Genomic DNA, 27,308 nt, shown 5'->3' on the forward strand with positions numbered 1-27,308 from the left:
GTTTTCGACTATCGTGGATTTTGCACGGATGGATCACATTTGGTGCATGCACGCCTCGTGAGATCTGATCTGTCAAGATTCAGTATCCCAGATCAAGCTACTTCTATAATAACCCTATTTTACATTGTATAACAATTTACAATGTGGATGAATGTTTAGCACTTTCTTCGCAACTAAAACAAGTATTTAGCACAATTTACTTACATCAAAAACCAGTATCCCTGTTGTTGTTGATTTGGTTTGTACAGAGCACAAACACACCACAATTTACATGGCATCAAACAGGTTTAAAACTTTTTGGTTTCCCATCTCATTTACATTGATATAAAAATATGCAAAATGGAATCGAAACTTTATTACCAGCTGGATTTACACTGATACAATAAACAAACTGTTCAGACACTATTAGTCTCCTACTACAATTATGCAAGGGTATGACAGTGTGTCAGATTCTTCACATATAATATATATACAAGTTGTCCCAGAAGTACATGGGGGACCCACAGACTCCTGCGATTATCCCTATACAATTAAATCCTGGACCTAAAAAATGCAATATGCAAGTTTATGCTGCTTGTTTTATCCTCAGATTGCAAATGGAAATGAAATGTACCCTACACCTTTGACTTTTTCTTCAAAAAATATCATACTGTTACTCAAAACACAATTTAACAGTTAATGGAGCATACCAGAATATTGCTTACAGTAATTTACATATCACAAAACTGAAATAACCCTTCATTCTACAAACACAAGATGTGGAAGATACGGTAACTGTTTGTTGCAAGAATTATTCCACAATCGCTTATATCACTGAAACTGGTTTTCTTGCCTTGTTAATAAAACATTTTCTTCATCGTCTCACATACTTACATCATAAACAGTTACATGTTGCACTGCATCATTCAACAACCTAAAACTTTATGTCACCCTGTCTCAGTGAAAACGATACCTCAATATGAATATCACTGCACTTCAAATGTGTCCTTGTAATTTTAGCACATCATGATAAATACACAATACGTTTTAATTATTCAGCTGTTCATCAGTGCCTGTGTGAGGTATGTGGTGGTCTGGCTGATGGAGGGGGCATAGACGACCTTTGTTCCTTTGTGGGTGGCATATAACGCTCTACTTCCGTTATACGAAACAGAATGTCTTTTGTAACAGGCTTCTGTATACTTTCACACACCGCTGCAAATATAAAATTCATACATTTATCATTCTTTGTCCCTGGCCCTGATTAATAGTGTCACTAAAGGTTTCAATAGTTTTGTACTTCAAAAAATTCCAGGACAGAGTCATGCCAGGTGTATCACTTCCACATATTACTGTAAAATAAGAACTCCTAAAAAAATCAGACTTAAGAGTTGGCCTATCTAACAGGTAAATCAGTGCTACTGACTTTAAGCATTTATAAAAGACTTTATAAAATACGACTAACTTTGAAGTAATTAACTCTTAGCCTGCTGGCAGCAAGTGATTCTGCCTTTGCAACCATTTGTGCAGTCTGATCATGGTCTGCACTGTTCGCCATTCAGTCAGTATCTTTTTTGGTAAGCACCACTTTAGACAGTTAATGGTACTTTCCAAATTGAAAGATGGACTAGCACATTATAGAAATTTAGCAGGGTAAGGGTTAAAGAAAATCTCGTCTGAAACAAGGATTGTCTATTAGATAGGTAAATACGGTAAGGCTTAAAAAAAATTCTTTGTTTCCAGTAACATGCTAAAAACAAGAGGGTCATGTCATGATGACCCTAAATCGCTCACCTGAGTAATATGAGCCACATGTTTTAAATGGCAAACTGATGCTAAAACATTAGAAAGTAGGTCAGTAGGTCACATTCATTGTAACTGAAAGTCAGTTTTAAGATCGGTATGCAAAACTGAACATGTCATCCAAAATTTCAAGGCTGTATCTCAAAAAACAAGAATGTAGGTCAGTAGGTCAAGGTCACAGTAAGGTGACATGTAATCACTTTGGTACATCAGGTAAATATAATTAAACAGTCTAGGAAATATGCTCTATGATTTTTGAAGTATTTTTTTCTATATAACTCATATAACAAGTGACCACCAGGGTGCTGCCTCTTTTCACCATAGGGGCATAATTTGAATAATCCTGTTAGCGGTCAGTTAGGCAATGATACATACCAAACATCAAAGGCATAAGCCTTGAAGTTTCAGACAAAAAGAATTTTTTTTTCCCTATATAAGTCTATGTTAAACTTGGGACCCCTGGGACTGGGCCTCTTTTCACCCCAGGGTAATAATTTGAACAATTTTGGTAGAGGACCACAAGGCAATACAATACACCAAATATCAAAAGCCTAGGCCTTGCAGTTTCAGACAAGAAGATCTTTAATGTTTTCTCCTATATGTCAAGTCTATGTAAAACTTGAGGCCCCCAGGGCAGGGCCTCTTTTCACCCCAGGGTAATAATTTGAACATTTTTGGCAGAGGACCACAAGGCAATGCTACATACAAAATATCGAAGGTCTAGGTCTTATGGTTTTAGACAAGAAGATTTTTGAAGTTTTTTCCTATATAAGTCTATGTAAAACTTGTGACCCTCGGGGCAGGGCCTCTTTTCACCCCAGGGGCATAATTTGAACATTTTTGATAGAAGACCATAAGATGATGTCACACACCAAATAGCAAGGCTCTACATCTTGCAGTTTTGGACAAGAAAATTTTTATAGTTTTTCCTTTTGGTTGCCATGGCAACCAGAGTTCTCCATGGAATTAATTTCTTTGAATAATTTTGAAAGGGGACCACCCAAGGATCATTCCTGTGAAGTTTGGTGTAATTCTGCCTGGTGGTTTTCAAGAAGAAGATTTTTTTAGAAAATGTTGACAGACATACGACGCACGACTGACAACGCACGACGGACATTGAGCGGTCACAAAAGCTCACCATGAGCCTTTGGCTCAGGTGAGCTAAAAATAGGGTGGGTAGGTAGGTCAGAAAATTTTTGGGGGGGGGGGGTTTATTAAGTGAGACTTTTCGGAAATTATTTTTGTGTCAAAAAATGAATACAAATAAGGGGGTTATGCCTTTAGAGCATAGTAAGTTGGTTATAACATCACTGACCATGCTTAAAGCATAAAAAGTGCTGTTTGCAACTTTTTTGTTAAAAATTTGAAAAAAATATTCTCCAAGGCAATAAAAACATTTAGGGTCGGGCCAAATATTTAGGGTAGATCGGGATACTGGAAACAAACAATTTTTTATTTTTTTACGCCTAAGAAATAACGTACCTCCTTTGCAAATTTTAAGGTCTGTAGAGCAAGCTCTCTTGTTGGTGACATCACGAGTGCACGTGCACCAGACTTTGCACAATGTGTCTTCAGGTGCTCAAACATAGGTATCAGAAACGCTGCAGTTTTACCACTACCAGTTCTTGCCATGGCAACTACATCCTTGCCATCCATGATCACTGGGATGGTCTAATAATAGGAACAAAGGTGCAACTTATATACATTTCTACAAAAGACTATTCAGTTCTATGTTTAACAAAAGAAATTTGATTTAATTTCAGATTTTTTATGAGTGTCATTCGTATTATATATTCTTTCTCTTAAATGGAAATATTTAAAATGTTTAGAGAAACTTTAAAACATACAGTTTGGCCTAAAGTGGTGACATTGGCAGGTACCTAAAATGAACCAGCTACTTTCTATAAGCCAGTTGGGACAGTTTCTTTCAATAAATGAATTCTACACTCCAAGTTAGATTTCCAGCAGTGAAGGGCAAGTAATTTGAAGTTAGTGACAGAACTTAACCACTCGGGCATAGAGACCACTCTTTTTTGTAATGAATATATATAAACTTGCTATTTTTATACAATACTACTTTACCTTTCTCTGAATAGGTGTAGGAATCTTATAGCCTTTTCTTGTTACTCCTTTGTAGACATTATGGGATAGACCTGCAAATATAAGAAATAAGTTGTATATAAAATGTATAAGTTGTATATAAATATAGTAAATAAACTAGAAGATGCTTTTGTAGAAAAGCGCATGTCTCCCCCAATGCATAGCTGTATATGCAAGAAGTCAATAGGGGACAGGAGCAAAAGCCAAAGTGACACAGGTGTTGGCTGCAATAGGATTCATCTACTTGGCATGTCCAATCATCCCACTAAGTTTCAACATTCTGGGCCTAGTGGTTCTCAAGTTATTACTTGGAAACGGTTTCCCATGTTCAATCCCCTGTGACCTTGAACTTTGATCGAGTGACCCCAAAATCAGTCATCTACTATGCATTTCAAATCATTGTATTATGTTTCAACATTCTGGGTCAAGTGGTTCTCAAGTTATTGATTGAAAAGAGTTTTCTGTGTTCAGCCCCCTGTGACCCTAAAAACAATGCAGGTCATCTACTCTGAAAGTCCTATCACCCTATGAAATTTAAAGGTTCTAGGTCAAATGGTTCTCTAGTTACTGTCTGGTAATGGATTTCCATGTTCTGTCCACTGCCACCTTGACCTTTAATAGGGTGACCCCAAAATCATTAGGGATCATCTACTCTGCATGTTCAATCATCCTATGAAGTTTCAAAATTATGGGTCAAGTGGTTCTCAAGTAAGTTACTAACTGACCAGAAATGGTTTTCCAGGTTCAGGCTCCTGTGACCTTCACCTTTAATAGAGTGACTCCCGATCAATAGAGGTCATCTACTCTGCATGTCCAATCATCCTATGAAGTTTCAACATTCTGGGTCAATTGCTTCTAAAGATATTGATCGGAAATGGTTTTGCCTGTTCAGGTCCCAGTGACCTTGACCTTTATCAGAGTGACCCCAAAATCTATAGGGTTCATCTACTCTGCATGTCCAATCATCCTATGAAGTTTCAACATTCTGGGTCAAGTGGTTCTCAAGTTATTGATCGGAAATGGTTTTCCATGTTCAGGCCCTTGTGAACTTGACCTTTGATGGTGTGACCCCAAAAACAATAGGGGTTGTCTACTCCATAAGTCCTACCACCCTATGAAGTTTAAAGGTTCTAGGTCAAATGGTTTTCCTGTTATTGATCGGAAATGAAGTGTGACAGACGGACGGACAGGGCAAAAACAATGTCTCACCCCATAAAAAATATTTCTTTTTTTTAAACTGTAATATAGCTGGTCTAAACATAGTCACATGATTTACAATAAAAGGTCGAATTTTCTTGCCTACCTAACGGAGAAAGTATACATTTGTTCTCCATTAGATCTGCATGCACATTTTCAAAGTAATTTGTTAGAAATGTTTCTTGGATGACTCACTACCACTACTGATATTGATACCTGGTATTTTAGCAATGAAATTCAGGTGAGCAAACTTGGGTCACCATGACCCTCATGTTTTTGTTATTTAATCCATCAGCTTGCAGATTATTACATTATTAAATATATTTGTGTAAAACGTTATCAAATCCAAATATTTTCAGAGGTTAGTAGGTTTTTTTCCTTATAACATGAAGTCTTACCCTGTGTATAATATTACAGTATTATAGCACCATAACTGAAGTTTGCTAGACATGTGAGGATTTTCCCACCAGGTTGATAGTTATTTCATAAAAAAAATCTTGCTGCAAGTTTGACCGATATGAGAATTTATCGACCTCTAGGAAAAGGTGACATAAGCCTTCGGCTACACCCTCAGTCAATGTCACTTTACCAAGACTGATAAATCCTAATATTAGCCTTGATAAAATGCAATAATTGTATTCAAATTTAACATAACTATTATTGTCTAAATTCTAAAACTATTAAGCAATACTGAGAAATTCATCTTTTAAGATTGCTTTAAGGAACTTCAAAAAATAAACTTTGAAATCTTACCCATGGACTGAAAACCTCCAGATTTCTTTTTCTTCTTGTTTTGTTGTGTAAGAAGCCTACGGACATCATCTTTTTCCTGGTCTACATCTACATCTGAATCATAATCTGCTTCAACATTCTAAAATATATCAAAGTTTTCTCACATCCACATTTGACAAGCTGAAAGGGCCTGACAATAACCCTGAAAAATTTAAATACAGTCATCATGGTCATGTCAAACAGTTTCTTTAACATTATAGTGTATGTTTTTACTTGTGGAGAACAGATTAAAACTCAGATATTAAATCTAGAAACACTGGATTCCTCAACTACCTATTACTGAAATATTGTTGGAAAAAAGCACTACAAACACACATGCCATTAGTTACGGTAAAAGCTGTCTATAAATAAGACTTCAGAATTCTATCTTACAAAAAAACCCTAAAGGAGTCTTTCTATAAAAAAATACCCCCTTTATATACATATAAGTATATTTCGGTCCATTGAAAGACCCCCAACGACTCCATATCTCCCCCAAATCACCCCAAACGACTGAAATTTTTACTTATACTAATCAAATGTTGTTTAAAAATGAATAATTGTGGTCTTACGTGAAAATTTGTTGGAATAAAACTGGATTACAAGACACAGAACGAATAGGAGAGATCTTGTTTGCATACAAATCCATTGTATTTTCTATTTTTAGAACTGATAAGACTGTGATCGGGTGGGCAGAAGTCGAACGTCCATGTTTTTTGTAAACAGTGATGTTTTCTAACGGCCTAAAATTTCTTAAAACACAAATCATATCAATAAATTTTTGATCAACGGAAAGGTTATAAAACAAGCAATTTATTAATTACTTTAAATTGTTATTACGAAATAAAATGGATTAAATATGAACGCTTAACTTACAGTGTTTTTCTAAAAGTTTTGAAAATCACTATGCCGCTATTAAAGTTATATGTCATTTAAATTGGTTATTCATTTAAAAAAGATATTTGAATACGAAAATATGAAAATTGTAAGTATTTCAAAACTTACTGAATTTTGAAAATCCATAAATGAGCGAAAAAGTTATAAATATTAAAAAATTAACAATTCCGATCCCATACACAAATGATGTAAAAATGTTTGTTTTGCCCACCACCAGATAAACAGATTTTAATGTGTGACGTTACGGCAATCTCTTCTATATGACAAACACCCCATACGACCCCAAAGATGTAATGGGCACGGTCAACCCCAAATCAGATTTTCCTATGTAACAATAAATAATTATTATTGTTAAATAGTTATGTATATGTTTAAGGTAAAATGTGGTTTAAATGTGATGATATAATCATGTGTCTACGTGACATACTTTAATTAAAAGAAGTCTGTGAAAAAAAAAAAGATGGGCCATGACAGAGTTCCTCTGCATGTTGACCGGCCTGGATGTAGCTGCACCTTTTGCGTTAGAATATAAAAGGCAAAATAAAACTAGTAGTAATAAATCTAATAATTTTAATATTAGTACGTCTTCTAAAACGTACTTAAGAACAATTCTGACATAAAATGAAAGGTGCATCTATACCTGTACACTCTCATTACATCTTAGGGGTTGTTATGGGTGTTTTCATATTTTGTTTCTCTTGTAAGTTCCACTTCCAGTTTTATTCAAACAATATTCACATATGACCAAAATTAATCATTTTAAATAAAATTTGAATACCTAAAGTAAAATTTTCAGTCGTTTGGGGTCTTTCAACTGACCCAGTATATTTTTTTAAGGTAAAGACGTCTAGAGACTTATAATTGATAAAATTTCACTCCGGTGTATCTATCTATAAATACTGCATGACACCCTTGTGAGTATTTTATGCAGGTGCGCGTCAGTGCGGAAGAGTTTGAAAGCAGGAATGTACAGGAGAAATAAAGTAATACATAATCTATTTGTGAGAATTTGAGACAAAGCTGATAGTGTTAATAAAAAGGCGAAATGTACAGTAAAAGGATTAAAAACAGCCTGGTCACTCAGAAGTCTTGGCCCAGCTTGGTTACCCCTTGCCTAAACTGATCCAGGGTAGGTGCCTGAGCAATGTCAGCCGGCAAAGAATTCCAGAGTATGATGGTAGCCGGATAGAAGGAGAACTTGTAATAATTACAGGGTGTTTGGATTTGCCGAAATGATAGGGAATGCATATGTCTAGTGAGCCGGGTAGGAGGTAAAATATAAGATGGCATTGGCACTGCAACCAGTCCATGGACAATCTTGTAAAACATCAGTAGCCTGGCATCATTCCTTCTGTTTGCAATGAACGCCACCCCAATTGTTCTAACATGTGTGTGACACTGCTGTAATTTGAGTAGTCACTGGTGACCCATCGAGCAGCCCTGCGTTGGACCATCTTGATTTTATGTATGTTGTGCTGTGTATGTGGACTCCACACTGAGCTGCAGTACTCTAGTTGTGGTCTAACAAGGGTTTTGTAGGCAAATTCCCTAATATTTTGCTGTTCGGAGGGAATATTGGGCTTAATGAAGTTAAGTGTTTCACTAGGTGTTGAAGTGACCTGGTTTATGGGTTTGTTCCAGTTTAGATCTGAAGTGATGCTAACACCAAGGTATTTTGCATCACTTACGGTTCCTAGTGTCTGCCCGTGTAATGTGTAAGTGGATTTGTAAGGGTGTTTAGACTTGGAAATATTAATCACTGTGCATTTGGATGGGTTGAATTCCATGTGTAAAAAGTAAGCTACTCTGTACCCTTGAACTTTCACTATGGTCGATAACTTCTTCAAAATCAGAGTTTTGATCATCCTCTTTGTTTCCAGGTCTCTTCCATGGCTTTTTCATTTTCTTTTTATTAAAGTCTTTAGTTTTAGTTGGTTTCTTTTCTTGGACCATGTGGACTTGCTCTTTGCCTCCACTCCTACTTTTGCCATGAGATAATTTCTCTTTCTTTAACGACTGTTTTGCTTTCATAGAATTCTTAATTGTTTTGTTGTTATGTTTGCCTCTGTGTTTTTGTTTCGACATGTTGAAATAATCTACAAAACTTAATTTAAAAAGTTGCGAAAAATGTCAACAAAACGTGGATATGGGCGCTGACATATTGGATTTAATCTCTTACCCAAATCTAGATAATTCAAGTTAATAAGCTTGTTATACATGTAAATGGTACAATTCTATATCAGAATATTATTTGTGAGATAGTAAATGGTTTAAAAAGAAATTCAAATCTCCTCATTTCGGTAAGTTTGATAGGATTGGAGGCTAATAAAAACTGTCAACTTCCTGTTTGAAACTGAGCGAGAATTAAAACAGTCTTTGGTAATTTTTAGGATAAATATAGTAGGCTTGCTTGTTTTATGCAAACAAAACTAACTGCCTTTATTGTTGAAATTATAATTAAGTTAAAAAAAATGTGTATTTTGTGTAAAATTTGTTCAAATGTGTGTTTGTTATATATTTTCGCGATGTCAAAGTTTGTTTTTTTTAGCTGTGTTACAGTATGTACTGCAAGGTAAAAGTATATTAGTTCGAATGACATTTTCGTATTCATGAGTCTTCAGTAATTGCCTCACTCTAGAAGAATAGACTGGCAATTTGAGGCTTTGTAGCTTTACTCATTTAGCTTAGGAACTGGCTGTTCCTACGGTCCTGTAGGAAATTATAGCCTCGCAGGCTTACGACTCTCCTATGAAAATAGTGTAATAGACCATAGGTGGCTATTCCTACGGCTCCTACGACAGTTTTGTATTGCATTCAACTGGTATATTTTGACCCGATTTCTTTAATCCAAAGTAGAATTGATTTCGAAAATAGGAAAAGGCTAATTTATGTCTATGTGTGATATTGTTGTCATCGACTGTTCTATATGTATAGATATATGCAATAGATCAATGAATGTTATGATAATAATGTGAGTAATAAATATGTCATTATTGAAGTTCACATCATGGTTTGAATATCATGTTACATGTTTTATTTTCCCTTCATATCTCGGTGATAAGACATTTAAAAAATAGAAAAGAGAAATAAAAATTGACAATATTGGGAGAGTTTCTTTCGTGAAAATGTACGGTCCTTAAAACGACCTTTTTAGTCCTATTCATTGAATCGATCATGAGCCCTGATTGGCTCGAATGTCTCTCTGGTAGTTGGTCACATCGGTATTTCTTCACGGTATAATTTTCACTCAGGTAGTATTCTATTAAATTAAATATAACGTGAGGAGGTCTTGTTCATGAGACGCTTTGTGATACTTATGAAGCTGCAGAGCGTCTCGTTCAATAAATCTCGCCATTCAGTGTAAGGGTCGTCTTTCTTTCTTTGGAGTAGTAGTTCTGCATTGAACGAATATACTCCAGTGTATCTAGCAAATTCTAGTCTTAATCTCTCCCTCACTTCTTCATGTAGCACACAGTCTTCAAGGTAATGCTGGACTGTTTCAGCACCATGTCGACATGCGCACAATGGTGATTCTGCTAACCCGATCCTATGCATATCCATTTAGCATGCAGTATCAGTTCTCAATTGATGGATGACATGCTGGCATTGTACTTCGATGCTGGTGTTTGTGGGGACCTTGAGGTTAAGCCCAACATCAGGCATTGGTGAAGATGCCTTCCGGTGTCTGTTAGTTGCCATCTGTTTTGCCATTTCATCTCACATGACTTCTTTGCTGCTTTCTTTATGTCTTGCAAGGTAGTTGGGATATTAGACTCGCCCATTGTCTCAGCTTCACTTGCAGCTTCCTTTGCAAGACGGTCAGCTATTTCATTCCCAAAGATGTTTGCATGACCAGGTGTCCATGCGATGTCTGTTTTGATGCCTACTGAGTCCAGATCTTTCGTCAGTTGTTTACTGTTTCTCTCACAGTTGTTGTGTATGTGTCAGCTTTCCAACCTAACTGTAGAATTCCTACAGCAGATTGGCTGTCTGAAAATATCTTTATTTGGTTTATGTGTCTTCTTTCTGATTCTTCTTTGCAGTGTTATTTTTATAGCTACAATTTCACCAAGCAGGATACTTGCTGAGCTTGACACTGGTTTCTTCAGTTCTGTATGTGTATCGTCAAGTGGCATAAATATGCAATTATTGCCACGGCTCCACATGGTCCTGTATTGCCCTTGCAAGAACCATCAGTGAATGCTAGTAAGGTGTGGATGTCGCTGTCGTGTATCTGGTTTCTGATTATTTCTTTTGATTCTTGTATTTGGAGTGCAGATCTATTTTTGGATGAACCTAGGGTGCTCCAATATTCTGGTGGTCGCCGTGTTGGTTGCATGTACTCTAGGTAGGTTAGCTGATGTTCAAGAATGTGGTAGTTTGTACTTGTGTTGTTTTCCATGTCATTTACTTGAATGAACATCTTTCCTAAGGGAGATAAGTACCTTTCTGGTGTCACTTTTGTTGTCTCTAGCCAATGTATTATGGTTTGCTTGATGGGCTCGGTTTCGTGTCTCATGAGTAGTCGGGCCAGTTCTCTTATAGACAGTTCTTCACGTCTGAGGTCTAGCGGGAGTGTATTTGACTCTACTTCAAGGGCTTCTATGCCACCACAGGCTGGTATGCCAAGACATGCAGCTAGTATTTTCCTTTGGATACTATCTAATGGTTTACAGTCTGCTATTTGCCATACATGTGCTGCATATTCAAGATGAGGAACTACGAGACATTTATATATTTTAACCATGTTTGGTGGGTCAGTTTTTTCAGTTTTCCCCATTGCTACTAGCGCATTAAGTGTTTTGTAAACTCTCTTTTCTATATACTTCACGTGATGATGGATAGAGTTGGAAACTGTTATTCAACTATAACGAAATGCTTTCTGGGACCGTAGGAATAGCTACTTCCTTCGGCTTATCGGGATCTGATGATTTATTTTATGAATATGATCTGATATTTTACTGTTAGGAAAATGAAGATTTTAAAAAATCCAAAAGAGTCATAATATACTGGTCAGACTTACTTGCTTTAATAAATTAAACATTAATATTCATGTAGAAACAACATATGGGTTGAATTTAATCCATAATTTTAAATAAGAGACAAATCTTTGAAAATATGATGTGACTGGTGCGAGGAGATATCTACCCCGACACCGGTTTGAATAAATGCGGACTGCCAATATGACATTAAATTACAGAAATAAAACACAAAATACACATTGAATTTCATAAAATGTCAGCGAGGCAAGTTTATGTTGTAATGTCAACATAAATTCATTATCAGAGATGTAATCATTACAAATTGTCAAATACTTTGTGCATGTACTACAAAACGTTCCCAGCGGATTTTAATTGGGGATTTCCTAACAGAAATATGCAGAATAAGTTTGGACATGACGGAGACAGCGACAGTCAAAAGTTATCACGCTGTCCCAAAACATCCTGTTATTTGGACTAGAGTCTAGAGGCTCTGTGGATACATTTGTGCAATTTTTCTGGCTTTAACTCTGAGGGGGTGCTTAATTAAATGTGTTTTCCCATTTTTCTTGGATCTTCAACTGAAAATAACACACGTGTATGCACAAGTGTCAAACAGCATTTTTTTTTATTAGAGCTTCAAAACTTAGTATTATTCTTGAATGAGAATGAATAAAACTGCCTCCTTCTTGTCAAATACATAGTTATTTTACACTAAAGAAGAAAGAAGTAGCATTTTCAATGAAAGAGTTACGCCGAGATAAGAGATCCCAACAGAATCTAGCTGTCCCCAGGATCCTGTTAGTCTCAAACCCTGCATATCTGGGTAAAGTGACAAAACAAATTTTCAGATTCAGAATGGAGCCATCAGATTTGTTTTGGCGCTTCTTATTTTCCATTTAATATTATTTTTTATTATGCCCCCAAAGGGAGGCATATTAGTTTTCAACTGTCCGTTCATTCGTTCGTCACAACGTTAACTTTTTGCATGAAGGCACTTTACTCGCGAACCACTGCACCCAGGACCTTCAAACTTCACAGCTGATAGTACTTATTGAGTACACGACCCCTACTGACTTTGGGGTCACCAGGTCAAAGGTCAAGGCTCTGCTGGGGCATTTGTCACCATTAGTGACAGCTCTTGTTGAATGGTGTGGAAATCTCATTTTTCAGCAGTTTTTCAATCTTAGTGCCTACTTTTCAAAAATTAGTTTCACATGCCTTTTTTTAGCACAACCCTTGTTCTAAATGCAAACATTTACTTCAGATTCATTATGTCTGAGTGATGGGTAAAACAAAAGCTTCCCAACTTGGACCACCTCCGAGGTGGTTAGATTGTCCTAGAAAGGGACAGATCATCATCGGTAAGTGTATTTTATTGGATGTTTTTCTCTAGCAAGTTCTTATTTTATACATGAAAAAAAAAGATAATAGAAAGAATGTAAATTAATTCATAAGTCCTTCCTCAAACTTCAAGGAGTGTTAAGCCAAACACTGTATTACTTCCAGATAAAGGCCCAATAAAAGAAGTTCTATGACATATTTATTGGAGAAAGTAATCTTACTGTTCAGAATGATATTTTATGATGTTGCACAAAATTGAAATGTCTCAGAAACAGGAGGAGGATGAAATTATGTAGTCCATTCGGACATCAAGAACAATACCAAAGTTTATTAAACAGTTTTGAAGTTCATTGATCACTAGAGGTTGAAAAGGAATGACCAAAATGCTCAAGTTCTCCCTGATTTCAAGCAATTCAAAGAAAATGTAAGTAAACTAATTAATTGCTTGAGTTAGCCTGGATATTCGAGCCATTGACTTTACAGTAAGTAGTGTAGATCTATGTTTCTTGATAGTTTGGTCTGATTTTAAAACATATATCATTCTTACATGTTTCAGAGAAATTTTTACCATTCAAGACACCCCTTGATAGCCGCTATGACGATGATGTGCCAGAAGAATGTAGATTTAATATTGATATGTTGTTGGAGTCCTTAAAAGTTAGCAAGGTAGGTGTGCTGTAATACTTAAAAAGATAAGTTGCTAGAATCTATAAAGGTTTGATATTGAATTTATTGATACGTTGCTGGAATCTTTAAAAGTTGGCAAGATAAAAGAAATGTTAGGTTAGTGGTAATACCTTGTTGGAATCTTTAAAAGCGAGTATGTTAAATTTGATATTGATTCCTTGTTGGAATCATTAAAGGTAAGCAAGGTAAGTGTAATGTTGATATCTGCTGGAATCCTTAACGGTTTAATAGTGGTAGGTTGCTTAAGCCTTAATGATTAACAAGGAAAGTTTAACACTGATATTTTGCTGGAATCCTTTAAGTTTAGCAAGGTAAATTCACTTTTATATGCTGCTGGAATCCTTAATGGTTTAATACTGGTAGGTTGCTTGAATCCTTAATGATTAGCGAGGAAAGTTTAACATTGATATTTTGCAAGTTTAGCAAGGTAAATTTACATGGTATGTTACTTTATATGTTGCTGGAATCCTCAATGGTTTAGTAATGATAATGTAGCTGAAATTTTAAAAGGTTTAACTTAGTGATTTATTATTACTGTTAATATGTTGCTGAAATCCTAAGGGTTTACAAGGTAATTAAAAATTGATTTGTTGCTGTAGAATAGGAAATTTGCAATGACCTTGTTGTTGCACTAGGACCAGATTGCCTTTCAGACTGTGATCATATTTAATGTTTGTATACCACATCCAATTGTTGTGTAAACATTTGGTCAAGTGCTTGTTTGACAGGCCAGTATATTCCTGAAGTTTAATGAAGTGCATGAAATTTGAACATGAAAAGTTATGTAAGGTTATATGTAGTGTAATTTGGTCCTTGCTTGTTTGACTTGCTCTTAATTAGATTTTGATAGTACTTTAGTTTCATAATATGTAATATAAAATGTAATGGCACACATAAACAAGATGAAGAAAAAGAAATTAAACAAGAAAAATAATATTTTTATATAACCATGCCTTTTGATTTTATATTTCACAGAAGAAACTTGGCTTATTGGTTGATCTGACAAATACTACACGATTTTATGACAGTAAAGTGGTTGAAGAGAAGGGATGTAGATATGTTAAAATGCAGTGCAGGGGGTAAGATAAGATACATGTATTGTCTGAAGTGTATTAGACAGTTTTGTAAAGAATAGGAACCAACAAGCCATTGTATGGTCTTATTGTAAATAACTTATGTATGTCTTGATATTAGGTATCTTTTGAAATATTGTCCCCTTATTCACAAAATAACCTTTTCATCCCTAAATTTACTTGTTACATATTTAAATATTCTGTCAAGGCTCTCATGATATCAGCTTAAACATTTGACTTGCAATGTATTGTGATCATTTAAATTTACTTGCCCACAGTTTTGGTCAAATTTTTCAACATGTTCACTTCCTTTAAGTTTGACATAAAGTGTATATATGACATGGAAAAATGAGGTGACAACTTTAAGTCTTACATATTTTTAAAAAGCAAAAAGAGTATTGAATGTCTCCAGTATTTGAAAAGCTCTGTATCTGTTTACTCCCTTCTACATGATAGTTTTGCTTAGTTATTAGGATAAATTGTAAAAGTATTATTGTAAGGTTTGTGCCAGTGGTCACTTTCACGTACGTGCAGGCTGATCTTAGTCTGCACTGGTCTCAAAGGCAAAATAACTTAGGCTAAAGGCAAGTGAATTCCAATTCATTTTATGTTCAGAACGTGAAATTCACACGTGACATCCATCACCCTTTGGAATAGTTTTTTTTGGCCAGATCTGCAAATTTTCATACCCATTAAATAAAATGATTCCACAGTAAACAGTGAGTTAAAGTAGACACAAATATTCAACTTTTTTTGCTGTAAAAAAGCTACTTGAAAAGGTGTAGTTGCCTTCAGTTATTAATTAATAGGCATTAAGAGATAAATTAAGTTAAAATTTATTTCAAGGCCAATGCATTAATTAAAACTGCTGTAGTTCATTAAATTTTCTATTGACAGTTCTGGATCTTAGAAACTGGGTGAAAATTATTTAATTTTCTCATCATTAAGTTTTGTGGATTCGGCAAAAATGGCCATCTGTAGGAGACGTAAATCTGCGGATTTTAAATTGCTAAGACTAAAAAAATAGGAAGATTTCTTAATTGATGAAATTTAGTTACTGTTTTTTATTGACAACTACGAAATTCACACAGATATATTTTTTTACAGTTAACATTAATAGTAAATGAGCATTGAGCATAATTGTCCAAATTTATTAAAATCAACAGACAATAATTCGCCCAAGATTTCTTTTTAACGAGAATGTTAAAATTACATGATTTTCAAACTGTATGTTTCAGACATGGAGAAACCCCATCCAGAGAACAAACTGAGGCCTTTATACAGCTGTGTGCAAGATTTATCAACCAGAAACCTCTGGAAATTATAGGTATATGTCTTCAGTAAAACTCGGATGTAGTGTCCTGCATGGTTGAGTGGATAATGCTGCTGATTTAAACTCAACTGCCCCTGATCTTTAGGTTTGATCCCCGCTAGTGTCATCTTTTGCGGATGCCATCCAGGTGGTATACAAAAGGTTGGTGGTACAACTCTGTGCCTGAGAAAAAATCCAGAGGGACTCCTAGGGTCTTCTACAATAAAAGCTAGAATGAAGCCATGTAACCTTTGTGACTTCATATCACTTGCCCTCTTATGGCATTGCTTAGGTGTAGAATTATTGCATGTGAATTGCTTCAAGCAGGCTTATGGAAGGTCGGTGGTTCTACCCATTTGCCCAGCTAAGCATGCAGTTATGTGCGTAAAGGCGTCTTGAGTCTTCTTTCAACATCAAAAGTTGCAATATGATTATGTGATGTTAAGTAAAAACAAAGCAAAGAAAATCAAACAAAACACGGACATGAAATATGTTACAGGACATTAAAATCAAGTTTTGTATTGCCCTAGCAGCTTGATTTCATATCAGATACATTAAATTCATTTAATGTTGTGGTTTCAGAAAGCAGACCTATTTTCTGGGGACACTTTTTTGTGAATTTCAAAGATAAATCTAATGGGAATTTTTTTTCTTCATTTAAATTTAATCTTGTTGATTTATGCAAACACAAAATTTGTAAAAGTTAGCCCGCTATAATTATTAATCTATTCCTATCTTAACCCTTACCATGCTGGACACGATTGATTCTGCCTTCGCGACCAGTGTAGTTGGTGATCAGCCTGCACATACGTTCAATCTGATCATGATCTGCACTGTTCACTATTCAGCCAGTATCTTTTTGGTAAGCACCCCTTTACTGTCCAAATTGGAAGATGGACAATTTCATTATAGAAACTTAACAAGGCAAGGGTTAAAGTTATTACTCAAGTTATGTTGTAATGATATACAGTTTCCAGTAATGTTTAAATTATGTTCATAGACAATGTTTAAAAACATACTAGTACATGTTTTCCACTTTCCAGGAGTGCATTGTACACATGGTTTTAACAGAACAGGATTTCTTATCATATCATATATCATAGAACAGCTGGATTGGAGGTACGGTCATAACAGTTATAGATTCTGCCATCTAACATAAAGCTGCATATTACTGGAAAACTGAAATGGACTTTATCTTGCTTTTCATTTTAAACATTTTCTAATAAATCTCAAATTCATATATATATTTAAATGAAGTGCATGCATTATATGACCGTGTCATTGATAACAGTTTCAGTTCATTTACCGGTACTACTAACTGCTTTGGCCTACTGTTGTAAAACTTCATAGTATGATTGCCTGTGGTCAAGAGATGTCCCTGATTGTTTTGGGGTCAGAAGGCCTAAGGGCAATATAGTACTGATCTTGTGACTGAAAATGGGACAGGCCATAATGGGGAGCTTATGTGTTTTACAAACAGCTCTTGTTGAGTTGAGGAAATATTGTTACCAGTGATTTATTCACCTTTAGCCTGCTGGCTTCAAGTGATTTTGCCTTTGTGACCAGTGCAGACCAAAGTCACAGATGTGCAGGCAGGTCTGCAATGTTTGCTATTCAGTCAGTAAATTTCCAGTGAACACTCCTTTGAATAATAAATGGTACTGCCCAGATTGAATGATGGACCTGTCCATTTTAAAAATTTAGCAGGGTAAAGGTTAAATAATCATAGTGATTTGGTCTGTTGCCTGGTCATACAGTTAAACATTTTGGCACAATTAACTCTGACTCTTATGAATGAATTCAAATGGAACTTTATACATAATTATGATTACCATTACTAAAGTGTAGAACTTTGTAGGTAACAATTTGTTTTGCAGGTTTTATCAAGCATTGCAGAGTTAAGGTCCTTTTTCTGTCTGAGTTGTAGTGTAGGGATAATACACGCTTTTTTGTGTATTAACGTCGCAGAAGCCCGCGGGATAGTTTGTGACCGAGACCGAAGGTCGAGGTCACAAACATATCCCAAGGGCTTCTGCAGACGTTAATACACAAAACAAACGTGTATTGTCGCTATTCTTGCATAAAAAAATATTTCACAACGATTTATGTATTGTTTTCATATGTGATGACTTGACGATTCTGGTACATTTTTAGCTCGACTATTCATAGAATAGTGAGCTATTGCACTCGCCCATGCGTCGGCGTCGGCGTCTGCGTCCGCGTCCGCGTCCCGATTTTGGTTAAGGTTTTGTATGTAAGCTGGTATCTCAGTAACCACTTGTGGGAATGGATTGAAACTTCACTCACTTATTGACTGTGACAAACTGACTTACATTGCAAAGGTTCCATAACTCTATTTTGCTTTTTTACAAAATTATGCCCCTTTTTCGACTTAGAAATTTTTGGTTAAGGTTTTGTATGTAAGCTGGTAACTCAGTAACCACTTGTGGGAATGGATTGAAACTTCACACACTTATTCACTGTGATGAACTGATCTACATTGCACAGGTTCCATAACTCTGTTTTGCTTTTTTACAAAATTATGCCCCTTTTTCGACTTAGAAATTTTTGGTTAAGGTTTTGTATGTAAGCTGGTATCTCAGTAGTTACTAATGGGAATGGATTGAAACTTAACATACTTGTTCACTATCATGATTTGACATGCACTAAGCAAGTCCCATAACTCTACTCTCTTTTTTTTCAAAATTATGCCCCTTTTTCGACTTAGCAGTTTTTGGTTAAATTTTTGTATGTAATCTGATATCTCAGTATCCACTAATTGGAATGGATTGAAACTTCACACACTTGTTCACTGTCATGATCTAACATGCACTGTGAAGGTCCCATAACTCTACTTGGCATTTTTACAAAATTATGCCCCTTTGACTTAGCACTTTTTTGTTAAGTTTTTGTATGTAAGCTGGTATCTCAGTATCCACAAATTGGAAAGGATTGAAACTTCACACACTTGTTCACTGTCATGATATGACATGCAGTACAGAGGTTCAATACCTCTACTTTGCATTTTACAAAATTATGCCCCTTTTTAGCTCATCTGATTTTTTGAAAAAAAATGATGAGTTATTGTCATCACTTGAGCGGTTGTCGGCGTCGGCGTCGGCGTTGCCTGGTTAAGTTTTATGTTTAGGTCAGCTTTTCTCCTAAACTATCAAAGCTATTGCTTTGAAACTTGGAATACTTGTTCACCATCATAAGCTGACCCAGTACAGCAAGAAACATAACTCCATCTTGCTTTTTGCAAGATTTATGGCCCCTTTTGTACTTAGAAAATATCAGATTTCTTGGTTAAGTTTTATGTTTAGGTCAACTTTTCTCCTAAACTATCAAAGCTATTGCTTTGAAACTTAAAATACTTGTTCACCATCATAAGCAGACCCTGTACATCAAGAAACATAACTCCATCTTGCTTTTTGCAAGATTTATTGCCCCTTTTGGACTTAGAAAATCAGTTTTCTTGGTTAAGTTTTATGTTTAGGTCAGCTTTTATCCTAAACTATCAAAGCTATTGCTTTAAAACTTGCAACACTTGTTCACCATCATAAGTTGACCCTGTACAGCAAGAAACATAACTCCATCCTGCTTTTTGCAAGATTTATGGCCCCTTTTGGACTTAGAAATATCAGATTTCTTGGTTAAGTTTTTATGTTTAGGTCAACTTTTTCTCTTAAACTATCAAAGCTATTGCTTTGAAACTTGCAACACTTGTTGACCATCATAAGCTGACCCTGTACAGCAAGCAACATAACTCCATCCTGCTTTTTGCAATAATTATTGCCCCTTTTGGACTTAGAAAATCATTTTCTTGGTTGAGTATTATGTTTAAGTCAACTTTTTTCATAAACTATCAAAGCTGTTGCTTTAAAACTTGCAACAATTTTTCACCATCATAAGTGGACACTGAACATCAAGAAACATAACTCTATCCTGCTTTTTGCAAGAATGATGACCCTTTTTAGACTTAGAAAATCATGGGCAGGACAATATTTCTATTACACAAAAAAAATCAGATGAGCGTCAGCACCCGCAAGGCGGTGCTCTTGTTCAACTTGTATTCATTCAATTGACAAGGCTGTTGAATAGTCGAGCGTTGCTGTCCTCCGACAGCTCTTGTTTATTTACCATTCCTGTTGTTCTTGGAAACGGTAAACATGTTTTAAATATCCGTATCCAGGGCCTGGAAATAAACAACACAATCAAATGCACATCCTGGAGGTTTTTAACCGATTTTTTTATCTCTCATTATTACAAACATAAAATTACCAATAATTGTTCATATCATTTCACAATTTGGTGGACTCGATCACAATTTCAAGAATAATAACTTTACATTCGAGTTACATTTAGTAGGGACACACAGTTGGAGTACGGATGAGTACGAACGTAGTGTCAAGCTTCCAAGCTTTTTATATAAATTCTTTGAGAAATTAGATAAAAACATACCGACTGATTCTTACCAAAGTCATAAATATGATTCCTAAAAACAAAGAATCGCACAGGTAAACACGCGATTCTTTAATATTCACGGTTGTCTACAAAATCTGAATTGACGCTGAATTCTATAAGGGGAGTAAACAAGGGAAGAAACGAGTACAAACAATGTTTGGGGCAGCGCATTTGGCGTTAGTTACTGATACAGTAAAACATTCTATGGTTTAGATTGCATTTTTAATGCTTCAAGAAGAGGTTTTTATGAAAGAAACAAGACGCAGATACCAGATGTCAATCTGCGCAGAATTACATATATGTCCCTGGGAAAGCATTTCAAAGATAAAAATCTGGTATTAAGAGCACGTGAATTACCTTGTTTGCACACGATTTTTCTCCCATTAATACATGGGCGGATCCAGTGAAAAAAGTAGTTTTTATGCAAGAATAAGGTTTAAATCACATTCAGTGAAAGCTGTCAAGTTTTATAAGAACTGCCAAAACTATTATTGTTGTAAGGTTGTTCTGTCCTACTATAATATGTTGTTGTTTTTTGCAGTGTTGAAGCTGCAGTGCAGTTATATGCTCAGGTATGTTCATCTTTTCAAAAGCAATGCCATTTTGAAGACCTAGTTCTGCATGTTGCTGTGAACAGGATTTTGTACTTAAAAATCATTTAATTGGAATAAAAGAAATTTATAGACGTCTTTTCTTTCCAAAGATTTCATCGAGGTATTAAACAGTACATATGAGCCGTGCCATGAGAAAACCAACATAGTGGGTTTGTGACCAGCATTGATCCAGACCAGCCTACGCATCGGTGCAGTCTGGTCAGGATCCATGCTGTTCGCTTTGAACGCCTATTGGAATTAGAGAAACTGTTAGCGAACAGCATGGATCCTGACCAGACTGCGCGGATGCACAGGCTGGTCTGGATCCATGCTGGTCACAAAGCCACTATGTTGGTTTTCCCATGGCACGGCTCAAAATATATTTATGAAAATATATTAATGTATACTTTTTGCTGAAATTTATTATTTCTTGCGATATTTTTTTTTGTAATATTACATTGTACTTAGAACTTCACACCAGTAAGTAAACATGAATTCCAATTTAAAAGATGATATTAAGCACATTGTATAGAACCAGCATAGTACGAGTGCTAAACAAGCCTTTCAGTCAGTTTCATTTGAAAATAGCAATACCTATTTCAGGCACGACCACCAGGTATATACAAACAGGATTATTTGCAAGAGTTATTTCTACGCTATGGTGATATAGACGACACACCTGCTGCCCCTCCATTACCTGGCTGGTGTGATGGTAAGTTTAATTGTAGTAGTACTAAGTACTGTAAAAGCAGAAATTTTCATGAGGGTTTAATTATGCCCCCGAAGGGAGGCATATTAGTTTTCAACTGTCCGTCTGTTAGTTCGTTCGTTCGTTCGTTAGTCACAGCATTAACTTTTTGCATGAAGGCACTTTACTCCCGAACCACTGCACCCACGACCTTCAAACTTCACATGCTGATAGTACTTATTGAGTACACCACCCCTACTGACTTTGGGGTCACCAGGTCGAAGTCAAGGTCACAGGGGCCAACGTTAACTTTTTGCATGAAGGCACTTTACTCGCGAACCACTGCACCCACGACCTTCAATTTTCACATGCTGATAGTGCTTATTGAGTACACCACCCCTACTGACTTTGGGGTCACCAGGTCGAAGGTCAAGGTCACAGGGGCCAACGTTAACTTTTTGCATGAAGGCACTTTACTCCCGAACCACTGCACCCACGACCTTCAAACTTCACATGCTGATAGTACTTATTGAGTACACCACCCCTACTGACTTTGGGGTCACCAGGTCGAAGATCAAGGTCACAGGGGCCAACGTTAACTTTTTGCATGAAGGCACTTTACTCGCAAACCACTTCACCCAGGACCTTCAAACTTTACATGCTGATAGTGCTTTATGAGTACACCAACTCTACTGACTTTGGGGTCACCAGGTCGAAGGTCAAGGTCACAGGGGCCAACGTTAACTTTTTGCATGAAGGCACTTTACATGCAAACCACTTCATTCAGGACCTTCAAACTTCACATGCTGATAGTACTTATTGAGTACACCACCCCTACTGACTTTGGGGTCACCAGGTCAAAGGTCAAGGTGCTGCGGGGGCATTTGTCACCGTAAGTGACAGCTTTTGTTTTTGCTATATTCACGGGGCCCTACATCTCGAGAAAATTAATTATCGCATAAATATTCACCATAGTATAATTCAAATTCAAATTTTTACAGTTTCGCAAATATTAAACCTCACAAACATACAATATCAAATGTGCAAGATTTTGACCCAGTGAAAGATGTGCTTTTACAGTAAACTGGTCATGTTTTAGATTTATGTTTTTTCTGTGAATCCAAAAGGAGGCATATAGTATCAATAATGATATGTCTATCTTTACACTAGTTTAATTTATCCGTCTGAATTTTTTTTCCGCTATAATTTTGAAATCATTCAAAGGATTCCAGTAAAACTTTACACCAATTTTTAGCATGATGAAATGTGTTTTGTGCTTGATATAATGATAGTATAATTGACAAGTACCACACATATTGTCAAAGGAGACTACGTTGGAGAAAGTTCCATATAGAGAGACTCGCCAGATTATTTTATGATTTTATGTAAAAAGAGAATTTATTTGAAACTCTACTGTAACATAAAATTATTTACAGAGTCAGAAGATGGTATAGATGATGATGGGAATATGATAGCTGAAGACGGGTCAGATCAGAATGGGAAGCGAAAAAGATTTAAGAAAGAGGTTGTGAAAAAGGTGATTGTCTTTTCATTTTTTTTAGGCTATATGTTGCTTAAAAGTTGGTATTTGACCTAAAATTTTGTTGTTGTGATTTATTGGTAAGCCTAATTGCAAATTTTATAGGGATAGCACATGTTTTTTCCTTATATGACATCTGCAGAATCGAGAGGGATTGGTTGGTGGCCGAGCCTATAAGGGCGAGGTTTACAACGTATCCTGAAGGATTCTAAATATATTATAACACAAAATGAACATCCTCTGACAGTATTCTAGCATAAAATGTGTAAAAACAAGTAATTGAATATATTGTCCCTCAGCGTCGTGAAATATCCATGAAATGCAGGGGAATGTCTGCATTACACTGATGTCATTTCTTTGTGAATTATCCATTTTGGGCCATAATATTATGTTTTGTTATAACCCAACACAATTTAGTTTCCTAATTAAGTAAAAAGGACAAACCGTGTGTTTTATTAAACTGTTACATGATATCATGTAAGAATCAAAATAATATATCTCGGACACTAATTTTCTGTTAAATAAAATCATTATTTGTTGTTCAGATATGTATTACACTTGTATTATATCTCTAGGGCTGCACCATCATAATACAATTCCTTTGCATCAGAACTCCAAACAGTGATTTCATTCAACAGCATATCTCTATTTAGCCTAAACAGTGTTTAGGGTATATCATTTCTTAACCCTTACCCTGCTAAATTCCTATAATGAACTTGTCCATCTTCCAATTTGGACAGCATCACTTAATATTTAAAGGGGTGTTCACTGAAAACTTACTGACTGAATAACGAACAGTGCAGACCATGATCAGCCTGCCTGGACGTGCAGGCTGATCTTGGTCTGCACTGGTCGCAAAGGCAGAATTACTTGCCACCAGCAGGTTAAAGGTTAAGCGTATAAATAACCTTTTACTTACAATTCCAGAATGCAAAGTTTGTTGATGGTGTTACAAGTGTGAAGCAGGTGACAGAGCAACCTAGATTGGGAAATGTTCAACGAAAAGCTCAGGAGATGTGTGAATGGAAAGGGTATGTGTATTTCTTGCAAGCACTTTTGCATTTCAGAGGCAGCTGTTGGCTCAGAAGGTCAAATTCAGCTTTTATCGCACTGGTCAAATGAAATGAGGGAAGGAATTCCTGTGTACCAATCTAGAGGAAGGCCTCGTTGGCAGAGTGGTTTCTCTCACTGTTTTTCAGTCACTTGCCTGTCAGTTCTGTGGGTTTGAGCCCCGTTTGTGTCATCAGGTCTAGAAGCCACTCGACTGACTTGCAGGTCTGTGATTTAACCTTTGTGTCTGTTCATGCCATAAAAACGCCTTGAGTAATACCTAGAGTCTTCCTCCGCAGTTAAAAGCTAGGAAGTTGCTTGATGACATAACTCCTTGATGACTCCACCAAGATATATGTTCTCCTTTTGATGTTATTGGTTCTCAGCAAGTCTTTTGTGTAAGTTGTTACTTCTACAGAATGGGATATTATTTTGATTGAGATAAATATATTGTAAAAATATCATATTCATTTCCAGCAAAAAAACTCTGTTATTTTGTAAATTTGAATTTAAAAGTACAGCATAGATTCATTTGAAAGTTTATTTATTTGAAAACTGTGGAATCAAACATGAAATATATCCTTATATTCAGGTCAGGTTTTCCAGGATCTCAGCCGGTTTCTATGGATATTGCAAACCTTGACTACCTACGGAAAAAACAATACAAATGTAGCTGGAAAGCTGATGGCACCAGGTTGGTTCCTTGTCGGTACCAGTTCTCTTAGGCATTGAATCTCCCCATAATATTTTTGGCTAATTACTGTATACTTGTGCCACTTTGGTGTAGCATATTTTTCTATAATGAACTTGTCCATCTTTCAATTTGAACAGTACCATTAACTGTTAAAAGGGATGCTTACCAAAAAGATACTGACTGAATGGCAAACAGTGCAGATCTTGATCAGACTGCACAGATGTTCAGGCTGATCAAGATCTACACTAGTCACAAAGGCAGAACCAATCTTGTCCAGCATGATAAGGGTTAAATGCTACAGAAAATCTGGATGATATTACATGTATGGTAATTCCTATTTATGCAGAACAATCTTGTTCCAGTTGATGAAGTTGAAATACATATTATTATTAATTTAACAAAACCACAGACAAGAGCAGGTTTTTACAAAGCACAGATCGGGGCAGGTTTTTAAAAAAGCACACAAAAGATTGGCATTTTACAAAAGCATAGACCAGGGCAACATTGTAAACTACAGAAGCTGTCAAGAACTATACTAGAAGACACTGAAGTAGATTTTTTATCTAAAACTGCGAAGTTTACAAAATCTTAATGATATAACCAAGATAAAAATATTGGATATTCAACAAAAAGTATATCAAGATTTAAATGACATTGGAGTAGACCGGTATTTCTCAGTTTGTCTAATTGATATGAGAGTAATTATTTTTCTAATGTTCCACAGGTTTCTAATGCTGATAGATGGAAAAGATCATGTGTATATGTTAGACAGAGATAATACAGTATTCCATGTGCCTAACTTACAGGTATTGTATATGTTAGACAGAGATAATACAGTATTCCATGCGCCTAACTTACAGGTATTGTATATGTTAGACAGAGATAATACAGTATTCGATGTGCCTAACTTACAGGTATTGTATATGTTAGACAGAGATAATACAGTATTCAGTGTGCCTAACTTACAGGTATTGTATATGTTAGACAGAGATAATACAGTATTCCATGTGCCTAACTTACAGGTATTGTATATGTTAGACAGAGATAATACAGTATTCCGTGTGCCTAACTTACAGGTATTGTATATGTTAGACAGAGATAATACAGTATTCCGTGTGCCTAACTTACAGGTATTGTATATGTTAGACAGAGATAATACAGTATTCCGTGTGCCTAACTTACAGGTATTGTATATGTTAGACAGAGATAATACAGTATTCCGTGTGCCTAACTTACAGGTATTGTATATGTTAGACAGAGATAATACAGTATTCCGTGTGCCTAACTTACAGGTATTGTATATGTTAGACAGAGATAATACAGTATTTCATGTGCCTCACTTACAGGTATTGTATATGTTAGACAGAGATAATACAGTATTTCATGTGCCTCACTTACAGGTATTGTATATGTTAGACAGAGATAATACAGTATTTCATGTGCCTAACTTACAGGTATTGTATATGTTAGACAGAGATAATACAGTATTTCATGTGCCTAACTTACAGGTATTGTATATGTTAGACAGAGATAATACAGTATTTCATGTGCCTAACTTACAGGTATTGTATATGTTAGACAGAGATAATACAGTATTCCATATACGCTACTTCCAGGCATTGCATATGTTAGACAGAGATACAGTCTTATGTGCGCCTAACCTATAGGTATTGTACGTGTAGTAGAGAGGTTACACAGTTATCCATGTACCTAGCTTACAAGTATGCAATGTCATTGTCGAACCATCATTACATTATGTGCCTACTCATGCCTAACCAGATATTTCCGACGAGGTACCTGGGATCTTCCCCCACTAATAAAATGTGAAGTTCACCATTTGACAAATTTTTCTCCTGACTTAGGACTGGACAAAATATCCATTTTTTGGTGGAGTGGTTGAAGTGGCTAACTAAATTGTTTGCCCATCACAGTCATTTCAATATGGGTTCGAAACTTCACTTGTAATGTAGAATTCTTGTTTTAGGAAGCTATCTTTCTGGCTTATAGAAGGTCGGTGTGCCTGCCCTTGCCTGAAACAGTGCACATATCTGACCTAAACTGTGTTGGTAAGACTTTAAACCAAATAAAAACAAAACAGAAAGAAATGCTTTTGATTAACCCACCTACCTTAGATACC

At 35.9% G+C, this 27,308-nt stretch overlaps 3 protein-coding genes across 4 annotated transcripts in view; 1 reads left to right on the plus strand and 2 right to left on the minus strand.

Annotated features, from left to right (window-relative positions):
• Positions 1 to 1,045: 1,045 nt before the first annotated feature.
• Positions 1,046 to 8,924, minus strand: LOC128549317 (ATP-dependent RNA helicase DDX54-like). Its single transcript, XM_053525899.1, has 6 exons — positions 8,560 to 8,924; positions 5,833 to 5,950; positions 3,865 to 3,935; positions 3,265 to 3,453; positions 3,098 to 3,101; positions 1,046 to 1,194 (listed from the first exon to the last, which is right to left on the minus strand). Exons 1-6 carry the CDS (start codon positions 8,830 to 8,832, stop codon positions 1,046 to 1,048), a joined length of 804 nt encoding a protein of 267 aa, XP_053381874.1. The 5' UTR covers positions 8,833 to 8,924.
• Positions 8,925 to 9,055: 131 nt separating this feature from the next.
• LOC128549654 (mRNA-capping enzyme-like) overlaps positions 9,056 to 27,308 on the plus strand; it is a 28,368-nt gene continuing 10,115 nt past the window's right edge. The window contains exons 1-12 of one of the 2 annotated variants that reach the window (XM_053526800.1): positions 9,056 to 9,126; positions 12,994 to 13,090; positions 13,627 to 13,736; positions 14,733 to 14,836; positions 16,069 to 16,157; positions 17,186 to 17,261; positions 21,148 to 21,178; positions 21,803 to 21,911; positions 23,324 to 23,424; positions 24,355 to 24,458; positions 25,070 to 25,171; positions 25,896 to 25,977. In XM_053526800.1, the coding sequence (XP_053382775.1) occupies positions 13,012 to 13,090; positions 13,627 to 13,736; positions 14,733 to 14,836; positions 16,069 to 16,157; positions 17,186 to 17,261; positions 21,148 to 21,178; positions 21,803 to 21,911; positions 23,324 to 23,424; positions 24,355 to 24,458; positions 25,070 to 25,171; positions 25,896 to 25,977 (987 nt within the window). In that variant the 5' untranslated portion in view covers positions 9,056 to 9,126; positions 12,994 to 13,011. Of the gene's footprint in view, positions 9,148 to 12,993; positions 13,091 to 13,626; positions 13,737 to 14,732; positions 14,837 to 16,068; positions 16,158 to 17,185; positions 17,262 to 21,147; positions 21,179 to 21,802; positions 21,912 to 23,323; positions 23,425 to 24,354; positions 24,459 to 25,069; positions 25,172 to 25,895; positions 25,978 to 27,308 lie in introns of both variants that reach the window. The other variant, XM_053526801.1, reaches the window with a different exon arrangement.
• On the minus strand, positions 10,329 to 11,527 carry LOC128549318 (uncharacterized). Its single transcript, XM_053525900.1, has 2 exons — positions 10,939 to 11,527; positions 10,329 to 10,630 (listed from the first exon to the last, which is right to left on the minus strand). The coding sequence occupies exons 1-2, from the start codon at positions 11,525 to 11,527 to the stop codon at positions 10,329 to 10,331; spliced, it is 891 nt and encodes a 296-aa protein (XP_053381875.1).

This window comes from Mercenaria mercenaria, chromosome 16 (assembly GCF_021730395.1).
Source record: "Mercenaria mercenaria strain notata chromosome 16, MADL_Memer_1, whole genome shotgun sequence".
Classification (NCBI taxonomy): Eukaryota; Metazoa; Mollusca; class Bivalvia; order Venerida; family Veneridae; genus Mercenaria; species Mercenaria mercenaria.